The sequence below is a fragment of the Cotesia typhae genome, unplaced genomic scaffold, assembly GCF_013202065.1.
Source record: "Cotesia typhae breed Kobodo isofemale line unplaced genomic scaffold, CoteBio_Ctyphae contig_48, whole genome shotgun sequence".
NCBI classification, from domain to species: Eukaryota; Metazoa; Arthropoda; class Insecta; order Hymenoptera; family Braconidae; genus Cotesia; species Cotesia typhae.
The window spans coordinates 4,474,338-4,495,433 of NW_027423756.1; the positions used below are offsets into that span (position 1 = coordinate 4,474,338).

At 27.8% G+C, this 21,096-nt stretch overlaps 1 protein-coding gene across 1 annotated transcript; it reads left to right on the forward strand.

Annotated features, from left to right (window-relative positions):
- Positions 1–11,472: 11,472 nt before the first annotated feature.
- Positions 11,473–20,314, forward strand: LOC141529501 (uncharacterized). The gene is made up of 4 exons (XM_074246047.1): positions 11,473–11,739; positions 12,273–14,453; positions 16,945–17,076; positions 17,179–20,314. The coding sequence occupies exons 2-4, from the start codon at positions 12,303–12,305 to the stop codon at positions 20,014–20,016; spliced, it is 5,121 nt and encodes a 1,706-aa protein (XP_074102148.1). The 5' UTR covers positions 11,473–11,739; positions 12,273–12,302; the 3' UTR covers positions 20,017–20,314.
- Positions 20,315–21,096: the final 782 nt, after the last annotated feature.

Sequence of the window (21,096 nt, forward strand, 5' to 3'; positions counted from 1 at the left end):
TATATAAATGTACCCAACTCTATATAATCCCGAGTTTAAACAATTAACTTAAGTGAACTTAACTGCTATAAAAAAAAAAAACAATTGATTTAAGCTCATCTAAGTTCATTTTTTCGACTCGTGATAATATATAATTATAGAGGGCCATTTTTTTATATAATTTTTTTTACCCGAGTGCTATCAAAATAAATAAGAAAAGTTTACCGTTTATGAATGATTTCTTATAGAGCGTCCATCGTTGATCAGACATTTCCTTGTTTCTAACAGGAACCCACGAATCCGGAGCTCGATTCGTGTAAGGATTATAGGTGTAGAGCATAGTTTGATTGTTGGTTTTGGAACACACCACGAAGGATGACAGTCGTTCAAATTTCCACATCTCTTTCAATATTACAGCACTGTCTCGACAAAGTTTGTTACCCTTCTCGATAACAAAAAATGTTGATTTCATATTCCAAGACGGTGATGATTTCAGATGCCTCAGAAGGTTCTGTAGTTGTCCAGTCGTTTTTGTTGACAAGATGTAGAGTGGATGTGTCGGATAATAAAGTTGAAAGTTTTTTTTCGGGCGTAAGTTCTCATTAATTACAAGTATAGGTGATTTTATTGTGTTGATTATACTATCAGACCTAGTGTCCACTAAGTTTTCAGTTATGGTGACTGGGTTCGATGCGCCAGGATAGTACGATTTCAGTAGTTTGATCTATAAATCATGATGTAAATTTAGTTGAAGCTCTGAATAGTTTTTAAAATAATTTCATCATTGATGGCTTATACACGAAACTAAATTAACTGTCAGGATTATTACAATTATCGGACATTGCATGTGCAATCCCTGGTCTGTTACGATTTTTTTAATAAAAACAATAAAAATATTTATCTATTTTATGGTGATCTCGGTTAAAATTTCTTGATAAAAATTTGAAAATCATTCAAACAATCGACAAATGTTAAAAATTTTTCTAAATAATATCTCTTCATTTCCGAGAGCTGAGCAATCATTTTCAACGAGAATTTTGTTCCGTGCATCGATCTAACAAATAATCAAATAATCAAAGTTCAAAGCTCCAATGTACTCAAAATGTAACCACATATTATCGATACAACGAATTAAATTTGTGAACAAATAACAAAAAAATAAGTTCTTACCATATTTGAAAACAAAATAGGGTTGGCTTTCCAAGCGGATGAATTGAAGTAATTATCACTATTTACACTTGCAAACCACATGCTTAAAATTATACTGTTCATTAACATCATTGCAGTTATTAGAAAAGTTGAAGGAACAGTCAACGCAATAGGATGCGAAATTATCTAACGTTAGTATAAAACAATTGAAAGGAATAATATGAATATTATATTAATTTTAATTATTTTAGAAAAATTAATTTGGTGAAATGTTAAAAGTGAATACGTCTTTTTACTTTGAAAGAAACATTGAGAGTGATTCATTCATTGGCGATGGTTACATTCGATAGTTCGTTTGAAACCATCAAGAAATTTTTTTGCAAAAGTAGGGGTGATTGGAGAAATTGGTTTTGTACAGGTTTGAACTGCGACATACGCATGCGATTTCTTCTTTTAAGAGAAAATTTTTACGATCAGAGGTTGTGGAACACTGCTATTGGTTGATTAATAAACCAATGAGAGCAAGAACTGTTTTTGCGCATCGTTTGACTCTTTATCTTTCTGTGCATGTATTGGCTCTTCGTTTGCTGCATTGCCGATTTATTTGTTTGTTTATGCTGTTACCTAGGAGATTTTTTTTTATTGTAACTAATATTGATTTAAAAAAAAATTATTTTGCAAATTATGCATTGACAGTGACAAAAAAAAATAAATTTTTTTCCCCTCCGGGTGTAAAGCGTCAACTTTAGCCCCGCTGCGCTAAACAAAGTTTCCGCTTTACACCTTCGTCAGGGAAAAAAATAGTATACACTCCTCGGGAAGTAAATAAGAAAGCCTCAGATCACATGTTTGTTGACCTCGGCTTCGCCTCGGCCAACAATTACATGTGATCTGAGACATTTCTTACTTTACTTCCCTCGGTGTGTAATATACTATTAATATTTTTGCTTAATAAACGTCTTGTAATCATTTGTTTAAGATCTTAAACGTGACATAAACCAAGACTATTTTAATACTTTTTTAAGACGCCAAAAAAAAATTCCGAGAGCAGATTTTTTAAATTTGGTTCTCGAATTTGTTATGAAAATTAATTTTTAGACGATTTTACGACTTTTTAACCACTACATTTTGGAGTACGCTCTTTTTAAATTGAATTTGAAATTGTTGAAAACTTATTATCGGACAATTTTAAGACTTTTTTTAAGACGCTCCGTTTTAATGTCCCCGGGCTCTGTCGCTGTTAGCTCATTTTGAAATAGTCTCGAAAAATTTTTTAAAACTTTTTCAGGACTATTTTAAGATTTTTTTCAAGACTATTTTAAGATTTTTTATAACTATTTTTAGATTATTTCAAGACTATTTTAGTTAAGAATCTATAATAATTCTTCGGAGCTGTCGCTCTGATATCTTCTTATTTTCATAACGAATTCGAGAACCAAATTTCAAAAATCTGCTCTCGGAATTTTTTTTTGGCGTCTTAGAAAAGTCTTATGATAGTCTTAGTTTGTGTCACGTTTAAGATCTTAAACAAACGACAATTTTAAGATGATTTTTTTTATAAGGGTTTAAATAATTTTATTTTAAATTTAAACATTCTGAGATTGAAAGTTAGTTGTCTAATTATACTCAGCAAATAATTAATTTTCATAACTCCAATAATATTCAGATTCAATCTATAATTGTGTTTTATTTCCTAACAAAAACATTTTTTTAATTTGAAGATTACTGTAATTTCGATTTGGCTGAAAGTAGTTACAGTAAGGTGAAAATTTTCCAATTTTTGTTGAAATAGAATGTTTTTCCTATTTACATGGACAAAAAGAGGATAATAATCAATAGTATGAAATGCGTTTATGCTATCAAATCGATGCATGAACATCTCTTCTTCCTATTCGACTGTGTGACTGTGAAAGCTAATTATTATTGCATCTCTTGCCGATTATAGAAAGGCAACTCAAAAAACCACAATCAATTAACTAAAAAAAAATGGTTATTGCTTATTAAAGTTAACAACTTAAAGAATAATCCCAATAGAACAATAATTGACTGTGACCTCAATTGTTTATAACGAATCCATTTTTATTAAGAAACTAGCTGACCCGGTGAACTTCGTATGACCTACAAAAATTTTTTTTTTTACAAATTTTGATTTGTGATTTTTAACCTGTAAACTCTAATTTATTTTTGTCAACAATTAACACTGGTCGTATTGTAGACGGTTAAGTTGGTATTAAGTTATTAAATGAAACTTGTTGGTCATTTTAATATGTTTTATGTGTTTTATTTATATAATAAATGTATAACAAATTATAGAGCCTTTGGCGCGTAACCAAACGATCCGGGTTCGATTCCCGGTCTGGGCTGTCCGAATTACTTTTTCAGTTACCGAAAATTCCTACTGAGTAAAGGTCCTCCCCTTCCCCCTTTATCATTTATTTCCCCCAGTTCCCAAAAATTTGTCTTTAATGACAAATTTAGCTATTATATATGGCTTTTATATATATAAAGATACCCAAAGTATACTTGTACGTATCTTCCTGCATATTGGACAATTTTGTATACTCTTGCAACCTTGAGGCTCAAGCGTAACAATAGCGATTTCGATACAAAATTAACAATTTTTTATTTTTTAAGCTGAAATTTTTTTCAATTCCAAAATTCCAAAATTTTTTTTTTCTAAACCATCCCTGAACTATAACGAACAAAACAAAAAAAATATTTTGAAAATCGGTCCAGCCGTTTTTGAGTTTTAGCGAGACTAACGCACAGCAATTGATTTTTATATATATAGATTGAACATTCTGCATGAATATATCACAAAGTTTCAAGTGAATCCGAATTTATACCCAATGCATACCAAGAACAATAGTTTTATTAGAATAGTATTGTAATATTCGATAGTCATTAACAGAATGCAAAAAAAAAAAAAAAGAATTTCAGATCAATAATATCATATACACGTACTTTGAGCTTTGTGTCATATCGAACTGTTCCTGGTAATTTATGTAACCTAGAATGTAACAATTATTTCTAGCTGTATTGATTTTTAAGAAAAAAATACGTAAAAAAGTAACGTTGAAAACTGACATTGAAAAAGTTTTAAAAATAATTCATTTTATTTAGTAACAGATGAGAAGTATGAGATTTAACTAAGAGACATGAAAGAATTGATTTAATAGAAAAAAGATCATTTTTTTCCTGTACATTACAGTGTTGTCAATGCCCGGGTAATTACCCTTTTTTCGGGTAATTCGATATCGAATGGGTAATTAGATTTGGGTGGGTAAAATCGGGTAATCTGCTTAATCAAGATGGAATATTGTAAAAATATTGTATTGCAAGAGTTAGACAATGAATGAAAGCAATACGAGTAGGTGGATTTGACTGATTTCAATATTGATATAAATTTAGACTCAGAAGATTATTGGAGAGAAATCTTTAATATAAAAAAAGCTAATGGTGAACTATTGTTTAAGAATCTAAAATAGTTAAAAATAGTTATATACTTTCTACTAGTTTTACCATTTTTAAATGTAACCGTTGAGAGAATTTTCAGTGATGTTAAAAATGTAAAAACTGATCACATAAATAACTTATCAACTGATACATTAAAGTATATTTAAATTACTAAAAACTTTTTATCCAAAGACAGTGATATTATTAACTTTGAACCAAATGAAGAAATGTTAAAAACTAACATTTGGGATAAGAAAGACGTTTAAATATTAGAATATTTATGTATGTTACGTTATGACTTTTATTAAAATTTTAAATGTTAAATTTAGAATAATGTTGCTACGAACAGTATAAAATTTTCATATAATATAAAAAATTTTATTTAATAATTAATAATTTTATTCATTTTATGTTGTTAATACTGTAAGAGTATAAGATTATAAATAAATTTTCATATTTATTTATGACATTGAAGTTGACAGACGTTAGAAATTTTTTTAGAATTTTTTAGTTATGAAATTATTATAAAAAAAATTTTATTAAAAAATTTCACATGAGAAAATTAATAAAATTACAAGTGAAAATTTTTAGAAGCATTTTTTCATTATAATTGATTTGTTACAAAAATTTTTAAAATTGACAGCTGACGACTAACTTCAGTATTGTATTTATTTTCATATAAATAGAGTTGGTAACAGTTTTGGGTAAAAACGGGTAATCAGACTTCGAAGAAAGGGTAATCGAGATTACCTCCCTGAATTTGGCACCAAAAAATAAATTTTTTTAACTTTTATTTAAACAATCCGATTGTCCGTCGTTTGTCCGTCAATGTCCGATGTAATTGTTTATTTGTCCGATAATTGTTTATTTATAAACAATTAAACAAATTTTTACTTGCAAGATAGCACTTTCTTTATCAAATCGATTAGTTTTTTTTTTCATTTGATCGGTAATTATTTTTTATTGATTGTCCGATCAATATTTTTATTTGTCCGATTGTTTTTCTATTTTTAATTAATTTTTTTGTGAAATTAATTTTGAATACGTAATTGTTATTGCGCATGCGCGAAAGTATATGACGTTACAGCAGGGACCGCCATATTTATTTTTATCTACTAATTTAACTGAGTAGTTTTTTCTATTTTTTATCAATGGAGAGGTACCTAAACAAGGAGCTTTACCCTCCATTATGGAGTCCTTACCTCTACCCTCCATTATGGAGTCCTTACCTCTACCCTCCATTATGGAGTCCTTACCTCTACCCTCCATAATGGAGGGTAAAGCTCCTTGTTTAGGTACCTCTCCATTGATAAAAAATAGAAAAAACTATTCAGTTAAATTAGTAGATAAAAATAAATATGGCGGTCCCTGCTGTAACGTCATATACTTTCGCGCATGTGCAATAACAATTACGTATTCAAAATTAATTTCACAAAAAAATTAATTAAAAATAGAAAAACAATCGGACAAATAAAAATATTGATCGGACAATCAATAAAAAATAATTACCGATCAAATGAAAAAAAAAACTAATCGATTTGATAAAGAAAGTGCTATCTTGCAAGTAAAAATTTGTTTAATTGTTTATAAATAAATAATTATCGGAAAAATAAACAATTACATCGGACATTGACGGACAATCGGATTGTTTAAATAAAAGTTAAAAAAATTTTTTTTTTGGTGCTAAATTCAGTGAGGTATCGAGATTTCACACATATCAGAGTACCAACAACTTAATCATATCATTTTTTAAACGCTACACTTATCGAAACTTAAATAATCGTCATAATACGAAAAAATAAATATCAGTTCTCATATTACAATGCTTATTGATGTTTGTTGCTTTTGGATAGTGAACCTATACTTTTATGATTGTTATTATAAGTATAATTTAAATTGTCATAAGCATAAGAGCATTCCTTGCGTATAGTTTATGCGCTTATGTGTGGAGATTTAAAAAAAATCACTCATTTGTTTCGTGATACTGACTCACTCTCAGATACTCTGTGCTGTTGTGCTGCTGCAAGGCCACGAATTTTACTGATTTAATAATTTAATACCACTTTTACTTTATTTGTCAATTGTAATAAAATTAAAAAGTATAATCAGTGTGCATTTATCAATTGTTACTAATTTTCAATCATCATACCACAAAAAACTGATAAAATTCGTGTTCGATACAACATTAATTGAAAAAATTATTTTTCTAAGAATCAACAATTGGCTTCTTGATTACAATTAACTTTGCGTATTCTAATTGTCAACATGGGCAGTGATAAAGATTTAAGTTTCTCAAAACTTAGTGATGAACAATCAAAGAGTGCAAATACTCAATCCTACAAGGCATTTATTTATGACATTACGCTGAAAATTTTATTCGATGGTGAATGTGTTAAAAGTTTCTACGACGTCAATGAAGCATCTATGGCTACCATTATTGGGCAAATAATTCATAAATATAAAAAATGGGGGGTAGCCGGAGAAATAATAATGATAGATTTAATAAAGCAGGCCGAAAAACTTACACCTAAACGACAAACTACTTTGACAGCTAATAAACCATTTCCACCGCTCAAATGGGAGACTACAATTCACGCAAAAGGATATTACTATGGAAAAGAAGTTTTTGGAGAACTTCCTATTGTTTATGATTGTTTATCTTATATTGGATTTATGGAGCCAAAAAAATCAGAGATATTACTAGAGCCAAAACATTATTCTATAGTATTGAGTTACACTGTAACGTTCTTCTTAAGTCCAGCATTACAAGTGGCTAAACCATATTATCAAGCCAACCGATTTGTTAATAAAAATAAACTGAACTCGGATATTGATTTCAATAAATTTTGTGATGCTGTTATTGAAAGTGATGTTTATGATAATGACAAGATTTGGGAAGCAGTGTTAAAAGAAATTTTGATTTTCAAAAATAAGCCGAAATTTCCTAAATTTTAGATTAAGTTGAAACGTCTTAAGGGGGAACATCACTGTGACGATGAAAAAAAAAGAGGTGATTTTCGGGAATTTTTTTGACAGGGAAAATAAAGGAATTTGGGAATCGGATTTATTTTATTTTATTAAAAGTACATTAAAGATTATTGCCCTAAATTTTTATTAAAAAATATTTAATTATTACAAAATTATTAACAATCTCGTAGAGCACTAAAAAAAATTTTCCCTTTCATGGTCGATTCGATAACTCAAAAACGGATCATCTGAAAATAAAAACCCAAATTGCTTTTTGATCACAAAGGATGTAGTTATCGTCGCACGTACGGAATTTTGAAAATTTTCATTTAAAAAAAAATGGCGACTGATTGAAAATTTCTTCACTATTCTTACTGTTTTTCTTTTATCTTAACCCCGCTAAAGAAATCTTTAAAATAAAAATTTTCTTAATTGCGTACTTGCAATGATAACTACATCCTTACTGATTAAAAAGCAATTTGGGTTTTTATTTTCAGATGATCCGTTTTTGAGTTATCGAACCGACCATAAAGGAGGAAATTTTTTCTAGTACTCTACGAGATTGTTAATAACTTTGTAATAATTAAATATTTTTTAATAAAAATTTAAGGTAATAATCTTTAATATACCCTTAATCAAATAAAAAAAATTCGATCCCCAATATTTTCTTTATTTTTCCTGTCGAAAAAATTCCCGAAAATCACCTGTTTTTTTCGATCGCCACAGTGATATTCCCTTTAATGCATACATATAAATTTTTTATAAGAAATTTATAAAGCCTATTTGACAAATTATTTTATTATTTTTTAACTATAATGACTTTTTTAAAACTATTGTTAAGTAAATTTATCGTGATACTGAAATCACTAGACATCTTACAATTTTTGAGTTTGTTTTTTAACAAATAAGTTATAAAAATTCTAAAAAAACCATGTTTTAATTTATCATTTTTTTATTTTTAAATAAACCTAAAAAGTACATAGTTAGATGTCTACTGATTTGAATTTCATAATTTATAAGATACATATGTCATTTAATAATCGGCTTAGTTTCTAAAACTTAAATATTTTATTGGAAAAAACTTATTTCAAACACTTCATTATTATTGTTAAACAATTTTAATTGGCATAATTAAAGTAATATAAATTGATAATTAAAAAAAAAATTCGAGCTTACTCTGATGATGATTATTTATTCTTATAAAAACTCTTTTTATAACTTAAAATATATTTCAAGACTCTTTATCATTATAAATTTATAAATTAAAATTTTATAAAAATAATGTACAATTTTGTAAAATTAGTTAATAATACTGTTAAGTTGATCCGAAAAAATACATTAAAAAATATTCAAAATTGAAATTTATTAAAATAATTTTTTGATAACATTATACTTTCAATTATTACAGATTTTAAGCAGTAACACTCACGAATACAAACACTAAAGTTGACAGACATTGGAAATTTTATAACAATTAAATTGGGTATTTGCATGATTTTGATATTCATAAACTTTTGATATTTTTACATTCTATATAATTTTTTTAAATTTTTGGAAGAAAAATTTTTCGATTTTGTTCTTAAAAATTTAAATAATTTAATAAATAAAAGTGATCCTAAATTACATAAAAGTCACGTGATGTAAAACGTGATGTGATTGGTGTGACGTCATTGTGCTGTTTGTAGCGCGTATATTTGAATGAGCATTTAAGTCATGTATAATATTTTACATTGCTAAAAACTTAAAGTTAAGTTTTTTTCAATTTTAAGTTTTATACATTCTATTTTTAATGCTAGATTTTGTTGAAAATAATTAAAAGTGAAATAAATTTTTGTGAAATGTTTTTTTAATTTAAAATGAATGTGTTTGGAGGTTATGAACATGTCAATGTTGTTATACTAAGACTTTTGAGAAGCATCAGTTCAACAGTGTAGTTTGTGATTATCAACGAATTAATAAAAATGCCTCGGCGAAAAGTGGATCCTGATTTTTCCGTTTAACAGAATTTAATGAAACATTTATAAAAATTTTTTCTGGTGTCGATTTACCAGTATTTCTACACGTTGGAACTATACACCAATAAAACTCATTTTTGACGACATTTCGAGTAATTAAATAATTTTATTTTATTATAAACAACACAACCAGATCTTTTTTTAATCAATCACAATTAACACAACAATTGTTTACACCTGCCACGTGTTTACAAGAGATTGGCACTTAAATTTTCAAATGAAATAAGCACTAAGACGTCACATACACGAGATGGAGCTACTTATTCATTTAAATATCTGCTTTTTTTTATTTATTAAATTATTTAAATTTTTAAGAACAAAATCGAAAAATTTTTTTTCCAAAAATTTAAAAAAATTATATAGAATGTAAAAATATCAAAAGTTTATGAATATCAAAATCATGCAAATACCCAAATTATGAAAAAAATTTAATAAAAAAATTCCACATGTAAAAATTAAAGAAAATTTTTAAGAGTTTCAGTATTGTAAGTGATGTGTTATAAGAATTAAAAAAATTGCCAGCTTTCAGCTAACTAAAGTATCGTAAAAAATTACAGATGCAATTTTTTGAAAATAGTTAAGTGTCTGTTAATTTCAGCGTCATCTAGATTCAGAATTATAAAATTATGAGATGTTTGTTACTTTCAATATTATATTTTACTCAACACACTATAAAAAATTTTTCGTCATTGTGTAAAGTGTTAAAATTTGTGTATAAAATATTACACTCTAGTGTGTAGAATTTAACATTCTAGTGTGTTAAATAATTAAATCAACACATGAGAATGTTTTTTTAGAATTTTTTAGTTATGAAATTATCATAAAAAAAATTTTATTAAAAAGTTTCACATGTGAAAATTAATAAAAATTACAAGTGAAAATTTTTAGAAGCATGTTTTTATTATAATTAATTTGTTAGAAAAATTTTTTTAATTGACAGCTGACCGCTTACTTCAGTATTATGAAAATCAACTTCCCATGACATTAAATTTAGCTGTCACTTTACAATTGTTATAATTTTTTTTAACAAATAAATCATAGCAAAAAAAAAAAATTATTAAAAAAATGGACTTCTAGAAATTTTAATAAATTAAAAATGCAATTTTTTAAAATAATTTTTTAGAACAAATTTTTTTGTTAAAGAAAATTTAAAAAATGTCAAGTTACAGCTAACTTTAATGTCATTAACTTAGCAGATAATTGATAATTTTAAGAATTTTTGTAACAAATAAATTATGGCAAAAAAAAATTGACATTTAGAAATTTAAAAAAACTACAAATGCAATTTTTTAAAAATAATTTTTTGAAGCAAATTTATTTGTTAAAAAAAATTAAAAAATTGTCAAGTGACAGCTAACTTTAATATCATACAGTTTTTAGATACTTTCTCAAGAATAAGTGATTTAAAACTTTTTTTCAAAAAAATTGTTTTTTTCTTCTTAACCTATTTTACTAAGTAAACTATGAAGCCATTTTAGAACTAGGCCTTTTATATTCTCCAGCTAAATACATTTATCAATATCAATTTTTATTGGTCCAGGTAAAAATTAAGTTATTGATTTTCATAATTTTACTTTTTGTTTAGCTGTCTCTCTCTGTAACAATTTGATCTATCTTCTCCCTACCGCAGCGCACATTTTTAACAAGCCAAATTATTTTTCTTCACAGATGTCAGCACACCACTCTCACCCACACAGTGCTCCCTCTCTAAAAAATGACAGATGATCTTTTTTTATCTTGTTAATATGTATGTAACTAATGGAAAAATTGAGACGCAGCTAAACATCTTAAAAAGAGAATGAGCACTGCACCTACACCTACAAAATAAGTATACATACACGCAACTCTGCCTGAATATGTAACTTGGAGCAGTGCGTACTGCGTAACTATGCATTAAGTGGTTAGTATTTAGAGCGTGTATAATTAATCGACGCAAATTCATGTAAACCATACCCACGTGCGAATTCTAAAATTAGTTTATGGTAAAAATACAATAGCAAAGTAAAATATATTAATTTTCTATTACCAATGTAATTTTATTTAAGTTACAAAGTTTCAAAGCAAACTATGTAGAAGTAAACATAGATTAATTTAGTACTGTGCTATCATTATAGCCAACAATCACATTTACATAAATTGTAATTGTTTTGATTTTAAATACTTCACATATAAAGTAAGTAAATAAATTCATGTATTTTTTTTTGGACATGTCTAGTCATGCGTAAAAAAGTCCTGATGTAAAGACCTTATATTCACATGGCGTAGATTTATCAGGACTTTTTTACCTGACGCTCAAAAATTTTTGGTTTTTTTTTTTTTTTTCACCAATTAAATTACAAATAAAAAAATACTAAAAAAAATTGCACGAAAAATTTTTCAAATCTTTTACATGTGAAATTTTATGAGAATCAATTTAGCAGATAATAATTAATTTAAAAAATCTTTTTAACAAATAAATTATGGCAAAAAAAATGAGAACAAAAATTGACATTTAGAAAATTCAAAAAGTAAAAAATGCAATTTTTCGGAGCAAATTTATTTATTAAAAAAAATTAAAAAATTATAATAGTGACAGCTAACTTTAATGCCATGAAATTTTTTATTTTAATTTTTTTTTGTTACAATTTTTTCAATAAAAAACAATTACAAAAATTTTTTGAATTTTATTAATTTTGTTTAATTATTTATCTATCAATCTAATTGTAGGTTAAAGAAATTAAATTAAACCATACAAAAATGATGTCATCAAAAGATCCCAAATGGCGTATGCTGGTTAATGCCGTACATAAAGGAAATGTCAGACGAGTTAAGGACTTAATAGAATCTTATGGTCTTAACAATATTCCAACTTGCTGTGATGGCTACATATTGCTCCGAGATTCTTTGCAGTACAATCATCCTGAAGTTGCTAAGTTGCTTTTAGAAAAGGAGGCAAAAGTTGAAAGCAAAAGTAAAAAATTATCAAATACTCCGCTCCACTTTGCTGTTATCAATGGTGATTTAGAAGTTGTAAACTTACTATTGGATAGAGGAGCATGTATTGTTGCTAAAAATGGAGATGGCAGGGCTCCACTTCATCATGCTGTTGAAAAACAAGATATACCGATGATTAAATTGCTGCTTGAACGCAAGGCATTTATCAATACCAGAGATGACTTGGGTTTGAGTCCGCTTTGCATAGCAGCTGAAAAAGGAAATTATGAAATTGTTGATCTCTTGTTAGCAAATGGAGCTTTTCCAAACTTTTTGCACAACGTTCAATACGGAGAAGTTGACACACCACTGCATCTTGCTGTTGATAGTGGTAGAAAAGACATTGCTGAGTTACTTGTTTCAAGAGGAGCTAAAACAGACGTAAGAGAAACAAATGGATGGACACCTCTTCATATTGCTGTTCATAAAAATAATGAAGCAATTGCCGAAATGTTATTGACTTATGGTGCTGATCCCAATGTTGACTGTGACTCGGAAGATTACGGCGGGTATGCACCGTTACATTTTGCTTGTGATTTAGGCAACGAAGGTATGATTCAAATTCTACTGAATGACAGCCGTACAAATGTAAATGCTCTGACAAAAAAAAATCAATCAGCGCTTGATTTTGCTATAAGTAAAGGATTCCAAAACATTATCATAAAACTGCTTGACCGTGGATCGAATATTTTCATCCAAGGTAGTGTAAGAAAGACAATTCTTGATTTAGCAGTTGAAAAAGGGTGGGAGAAAATTGTTGATCATATTGTAAAGCACTGTGTTGACTACAGTAATGGCTATTCAATTTATTCAACTGCCGATGAGAATTCTGATGCAAAATCAAAGAAAAAATTAAAAATAAAACTTGGCTACACATTTAAGGAAATTCTTGACCGAATGGTATTCCACTTAATTTATATTGCAGCAGATAAAAATTGTTGGTCAATGTGTGACAACTTCCTTAAGTATACTATTGCAATAAACAAAATAAGCAATTTAGTCACTAGCACCGGGTTCACTTTATTGCACAAAGCTGTTATAAATAAACAGGAAAAAATCGTTGAGCGGTTGATAAAATACGGTGCTAATATTCAGGCTAAAGATGAATATGGAAAATCACCATTATCAATTGCTATTGATAATGACAGTGGACAGCTGACGGCATTATTGCTTGTACATTTACAACTTGACGTAGCATTTAATGCAGAAGTGCTCAATGAAGCGGTCAGAAAAGGATCTATAAATGTTATTAAAACACTGATCGAACAGCATGATGCAAATGTGGATGCAATTGATGTTTATGGACGAACGGCGTTACATTATACTGTTATAAATGAAAATGGAGGGTGTACAGATCCAAGTCCAGAAGATGATGAAAAAAAAGCAGAAATAGCGGCATTAATTTTGTATCATGGCGCAGATGTAAATGCGAAAACACCGGAAGGCGAAACAACTTTACATTTTGCTGCATTGACAGGATACTCCAAAGTTCTCAATGTCTTACTGCAAAATCACGCAGACAAAAATTGCACTGAGGAAGGTAACTTTACTCCCCTGCACACAGCTACTGAAAATGGACATGCAGATATTGTGGAGATTTTATCAAGATCAGGAGCTGACCTAGATGTCAAGGATGTTGATGGCCGTACTGCTTTACACATTGCAGTTGATGAAGGTTATAAGGAAATTGTTCAGATTTTACTAAAGTACGGTGCGCTTGTCAATATTTTAAATAATTTAAATGAAACTCCTCTTCAATGCGCTGAAAAACGTATTCATATTAATAATGGGGTGAACGTTCATGGAGAGATTGCGGTTCTTTTGCGAGAACGTGTAAAAATTAAAACCGAAGTTGAATCAGATGTCGATACCGATGTCGAAGATAACGAAGACCCGTGTATTAAAATGGAATCCTGAAAGACTTTATGTAATTTAAATTTATGTTTCTATGGCAATTGCAATAGTACAAATATTAATTGGATGTTGATAAGCAATAACGTGTCAACTGACAAAAATCAAATTACGAGATTTTTGATCCATGAGTTTTTAGAAATTTAGAAAAATATTTCAATAGATTTACTGTTTAAAAAACTTTTTGATTAATATATAAGACATTGTTAATACAAATTAATTATTTTTCAATTTTGCATTATTTTTTATGAATTAATCTTTTATAAAAATCTTTAAATTCAATTTTCTGGTAATAATATTGTACATTTGGATGACACGTAATTTACTTATCTATGATTAGACTAACATTGAAGTACAATAAACCATTGTATACAAACAACAAAACATTGTATACCTTTTTAATGTACAATATTATCTTGCGATATTAATGAACAAATTAATCTTTAATTATTTGTACAGCTCTCAAATATATCTGTTACATAAATAATTACTATTATTTCATTATATTTACAAATGTTTTACTTAGATCTACATTTTATAACAACTTGTCAAAAATTTGGCAATTTCTGCAATACACATTATAAAATATAAGTATTTTAAGTTTGATTTATTAATAAAGTTTAATAACATAATTTTGTTTATTTTTACAAAAAGTTATTTATTAATAATAAATCTGATTAATCTGATTAAAAACAAATTGCATTCTGAAAATTAAGCGATTAACAAAGATGTAATTTTTTACAATTATTTCTAGTTAGAGTTTTTTAATTAATACATATTTATTTGAAGTTTGTCTACAAGAAACAATATTAGAAATATAATCTATAGATGATTTGTCAATAATCAAGAAATAGATAAATCGATGACTCCTCTTAAAAATATTTCAATGCGTTTATTTATTAGAAATTAATTATTGGGCAAAAATTATTTATTTCGATCGTTAAAAAAATTTTTTTTAATAATCAAGCGCTTTAACATAATTTCAAGTTTTTTAATCGGATTATTAGTTCATTATATCTAAAGTTCTATTTTATGCATTTTCATTCATTGATTTTTATTTTTTATTTTCAATGTAAGTAATAGTGCAAGATATTTAAGGCAGCTGAAATCTACAATTTTTTTTCTTTTTATTACAAATCCATTATAAAAAAAATATTAAAAAAATTGTGGCTTAACAATTTTGTTATTTTATTTAACACAAAGATTTGTTCCAAAAAATTATTTTAAAAAAATTGCATTAAAGTTAGCAGCTATTTCATAATTTTTTAATTTTATTTAACAAATAAATCCCTTCTAAAAACTATTTTGAAAAAGTTGCATTTATAATTTTTTAAAAATTCTTCAGGTCAATTTTTTTCTCTCATTTATTCTTGCCATAATTTATTTGTTAAAAAATTCTAAAAATTAGTAAATATTTGCTAAATTAATTCTCATACATTAATTTCCATAATATTTAATTACTTATTAATTAATAAATACATTACACCGATCATATTTATGACACTGAAGTTAGCAGACGTTTAAAAATTTTTGATTTTTTTTTTGGAACGAAGTTTCTTATGGCGCGTTGCGAAATGGGGCTAGACGGAAAAAATTTTCACGAAAAGTTGTAACGACACTTTTTGCTATAGTAAGCTATTGTAAACTTCGTTACATCCGGGTGTCCCTTGACACCTCTCAAGTTTTTTTTTTTATTAAATTACAGCTAAAAAAATATTTTTAAAAAATTGCACTTGTAGTTTTTCAAGTTTTTTCCATGTGAAATTTTTTTTTATTGTTCAATTAAAATTTCTTCAATAAAAAATTTGAAATGTCAGCTAACTTCATTTTCATTCGTATTGTATATATTTTCACTTGTAATTGTAAATCGGACCAATTTTTTGCATTGTAGATGGCATTACTTTCGACTTGCTGTAGTTGTTATTATGTACTACACTATATATTATAATAATAATGATATTATTTGCAAGATTAATTGATTTAATGATATTTATTCACTTATTCTTTACATAGAAAAGTACTTAGTGTCTAACTCTATATTAGTTAGGTCACAATCGAGATCCATAATAATAATAATACCAAATCACGCCACAGCTATGGCGTATGAAAAGGCGGGAGAATTTGAGTGTAGCGTGACTGTTTAGTCATAGGAGTGCGAGGGTTTCCCGCTCCGATGACTGGCGCTTTGGTTGGTCTAGTAGGACTTCTGGCCGTTAGTGGCGTGACCGAGGCGGCAGGACCGCCACATTGCAAGCAGTGTGATCAGATCATGCTCTTTTCTTACCCCCACTTTGTCGGACACTCTCATCTGACTATATTGAAAGCGGTACAAAGTGGGGATAAAAAAATCGCACGATCTGGCCACACTGCTTGCAAGTAGGCATTACTCATGTTATGCGATCTCTTTATTTAAATACGTTATTTTTCTCATTAACTCATTAAATTAAAATTTTTAAAATACTATTATTTTTATTAACAATCAAATGTCTAAAAATTATTTATAAAGTGTATTTTGAAATTCAATTTCACGTTAAACGAATTTTTGTACATAAACTATATTATTGATTTAAATCAAATCGATATAAATTTTTATATAACAAACTATCAAATTAAATTGAAAGTAACAGTAAGTATTTTTTAAAACATTTATCTATAAGTAATAATAATTCTTACCAAAATATTTATTATTAAATAAAATAATTATTCTCATGACACCTCAAACTTACAGGTTAATTTGTGCATCATGACAACAAATGCAGCGTGGCTCAATTTGTCAATAGCAGTGGAATTGGGCGATATATCAAGAGTCAGAACTTTACTTCAACAAGAAGATGACTTAGCAGACTTGAGTGTTTGGGCAGACGGCTATACATTACTGCTAGATGCAATAAAAGATTCTCAATTAGAAATAGTCGAGGATCTATTGGAGAACAATATTTCAGTGAATCGGAAAAGCAAGAATACGACAGATACACCTCTTCACTTGGCAATTCATATCGGCGGCATTGATTTGATAACCTTACTTCTAGATAAGGGTGCGAAAGTAACTGCAAAAGGTAGATATAAAAAATCACCACTTCACGTTGCATTTGAGTATTCTAAAATAGAAGTAATTGAGTTATTAATCGAGAAAGGAGGTGATTTAAATGCGAAAGATCAAGACGGATTGACTCCGATGTGTTTGGCTGTAAAAAAAGGAAGATTAGAAATTGTTGATTATTTTTTAAATCACGAAAAGTATCAAGGTCAATTAAAATCTTTTGTAACAGAAGAAATTTTGGGAGTAGATACGCCATTGCACTTAGCTGCTGCTAGTGGCAATAAAGACCTTGTTATCTATTTCATAAAAGCAGGAGCTAGAATCTACGTTCAAGGGATTAATTTAAAAACACCTCTTCACGTTGCAATACAAAATAATCATGAAAGTGTGGTTGAGTGTCTTTTAGACCATGGTGCTGATTTACAGTTGGGCTGTATATATCGCAATGAAAATAACTGCACAGCTTTACACGTAGCAGCAGATCTTAGCAATGAAAAAATATTAAATTTACTTTTAAATAAAGGAGCAAGTATCCATGCTTTGACTACAAAAGGACTTACTCCGCTTCATATTGCTGCTTGTTCAAATAACGTAGAGTGCGTTAAGATACTTTTAAACAATCAAGAGTTTGATGTTAATTATTTGAATATGCCATCGACTGATGAGGGGAACACCGCTCTACATTTTGCTACTATGTTTGGTTGTTATGATGTAGTGAAATTGTTATTGGAAATGAAGGCTGATGTAAATATTTTTTCTTTTGAAAAAATGTTGCCTATCCACATAGCAATCACAAAAGGCAATGAAAAAATAGTCGAGCTACTTTTGAACTATGGTTCTCATCCTGACACATTATTTGATAATAATAAAACTCTTCTATTACAAGCAGTAGAGTTTGGAGATTTTAAAGTTGTCGAGAAAATTCTTAAATTTCATCCCGATATTACTAATGAAAAGAACATAATTTCTTTAAAAAATGCTGTTCAGTCTTTCAATGAAGAATCTCAAATGATTGTTGAGGCTCTTCTTGACTATGGATTCAAAATTGATGTTAATGACCCTGATAAATTTGAACTAGTACAGATATCAGTTGAAAAAGGATTGACAAGGATTGTTTATGATTTCCTTCAAGCTGGTTTTGATGTGAATCAAATTGATAATTCGTCATTATTATACCAAAGCAGTACATTTTTGCATATCGCTGTCAGAAATAAACAATGTGAAATGGTGAAATTACTGTTGAATAACAATGCCATTGCTGACATTAAGGATTCATTTGGGTTCACTCCAATGTGCTACGCTATCGAAAGTGGTGCATTGGATATCATTAAAGTAACATTAGAACATACCACCCTCAATTTTGAATCAAAGCGGGAATTGTTATTCAGTGTGGTAAAAAAATCGAACATCCAAGTCATTGAATTAATTCTACAGTTTGTCATTGATGTCAATATTGCTGATGAAATTGGTCGAACTGTTCTGCATGTTATCGATTTAATGCACTGTGGATCAGAGGAATCGCTTGACAATCGTATGTCTAGAAGAAAGATAGTAAATTTTCTTATTAGCAAAGGCGGCAATGTTAATGCCAGGACAAAAAAAAATGATACAGTTTTGGATTATGCTGTCTTGCATCAAAATCCATTTGTTCTTGAAGAGCTTTTAATGCACAATGCAAACACTAACTATCTAAATGAGTATGGTGATACTCTACTGGGATTGGCGGCAATAAAAGGAAATAGTAAAATTATTGAGCTACTGATTCATCATAATGTTGATGTCAATGCGCCAAATTATAAAGGTATCACTCCATTATTGTATGCAGTCGAGAATAATAACGAAAAGGCAATAAAGTGTCTACTTGATAACGGCGCTTGTATTAATTGTCAATATCGACTTAGCGGCGAAACAGTACTTCATATTGCTGTTGGTAATAAAAATCCAAGTATTGTCGAATTACTTTTAATGTACGGCGCTGACATCAATATAACTAATTTTCGTAAACAGACGCCGCTTTACGTTATTCAACATCCTTATGATGTCAATAGTATGAAGATAATGCTGATTTTGAAAGAATATGTGATTAAATTAAAATGTGCTAATTTATATGTTAATGAAATTAATTTAAAATTAATTGATGGATGGATGCAAATTAATGATTTTTCTACTGTTTGTATGAATGAAATCGACAGACTGAAGGAAATGAAAGTCGTTGACACTCGGAAATTATTTTACAATGATATTCTTATCATGAACACGCAAAAATTATCAGTTTATTTACAAGATAATAGCATTGTAGAGAATTTCCGAGCACATGTATGCGATCATCACTATCCTATTTATTATGATTTATTAAAAAAACGATTCAACGACGGAATGGAACGAAAAAAAATTCTGTTAACTATAGACAAGTATCTTACGAGGATATTTTCTGGTTTGCCGTATAATTGCGTTACTGAAATATTTTATTATTTGTCTAATGATAACTTGAGACAATTAATCATTGCGAATAAGTTTAAACATTGATCCTAATTCCGGTAATTAGAGATTGATGTTAACAAATTTTATTCTCTTGTATCATTAATTTCATCAACTGAATTTATTAATGAATTTTTTTCATTATTTTGTATGTTCTTATCTGTTTTTATAGAAAAATAATTTACTTGAATTAATTATTGTGAAATTCAAACAATTGAATTTTTTTTTTGTTCATTGAAAGTAATTTTTTTTTCAATTTTTTACATTGTTATAGTACTCGATGTATGGTTCTAATTATTTGTTTCATTTTGTAAGAAAACAGTGTTTATATTTATGTACGTTAATAATAAAATAAAATAGGTTTTATACATTTAATGAAATTTATTATCATACTGAAGTTAGCTATCAGCTGTCAATTTTAAAAATTTTTTTAACAAATCAATTACAATATAAAAAAGCTTCTCAAAATTTTCTCTTGTAATTTTTATTGATTTTCACATGTGGAACTTTTTAAATAATTTTTTTGAATAGTAATTTAATTGCTATAAAATTCTAAAAAAATTTTTAATGTCTATCAACTTCAGTGTCATAATTTATTTATTATTTTCTTTATTTTAGTAGAATAAGTTTATCAAATTAATTTACTTTTTTATTCCATAAATTTTGTATACTTAAAAAACACCGACAGTTAATAATCAGTCAATGAACTTGCTCAACAGAGAGATGAAAGAGAAAGAACTGTTCAAGTTTTGGTAGTGTTCTAAGATTAATCTAATTTAAAGGTCTATATGTATTTACGTGGAATTTAAAGTGAAATTGTTGTTGAAGGTTGAAATTACTGATGAAGAAGTTTGTAACCATTTTATTTAGTTGCAGATATATTTTGCTTAAAAAATGTATTTAATTTTTTTTCAAACACAGTTCTTGAATCTATGAATTATTTATAAAACAATTCAAAGAAGATATCATGAAATTCTTAAATAATAATCTAAAATATAAATTTATATGATAAAAAATAAATGATTGTGAATTTAGTAGACGTTAATTAATTTTTCATTTAAAAAAAGTCATTAAAACATTAATTAACAAATAAAAAATTAAAAAATTGAAATTATCATGGTCATTGGG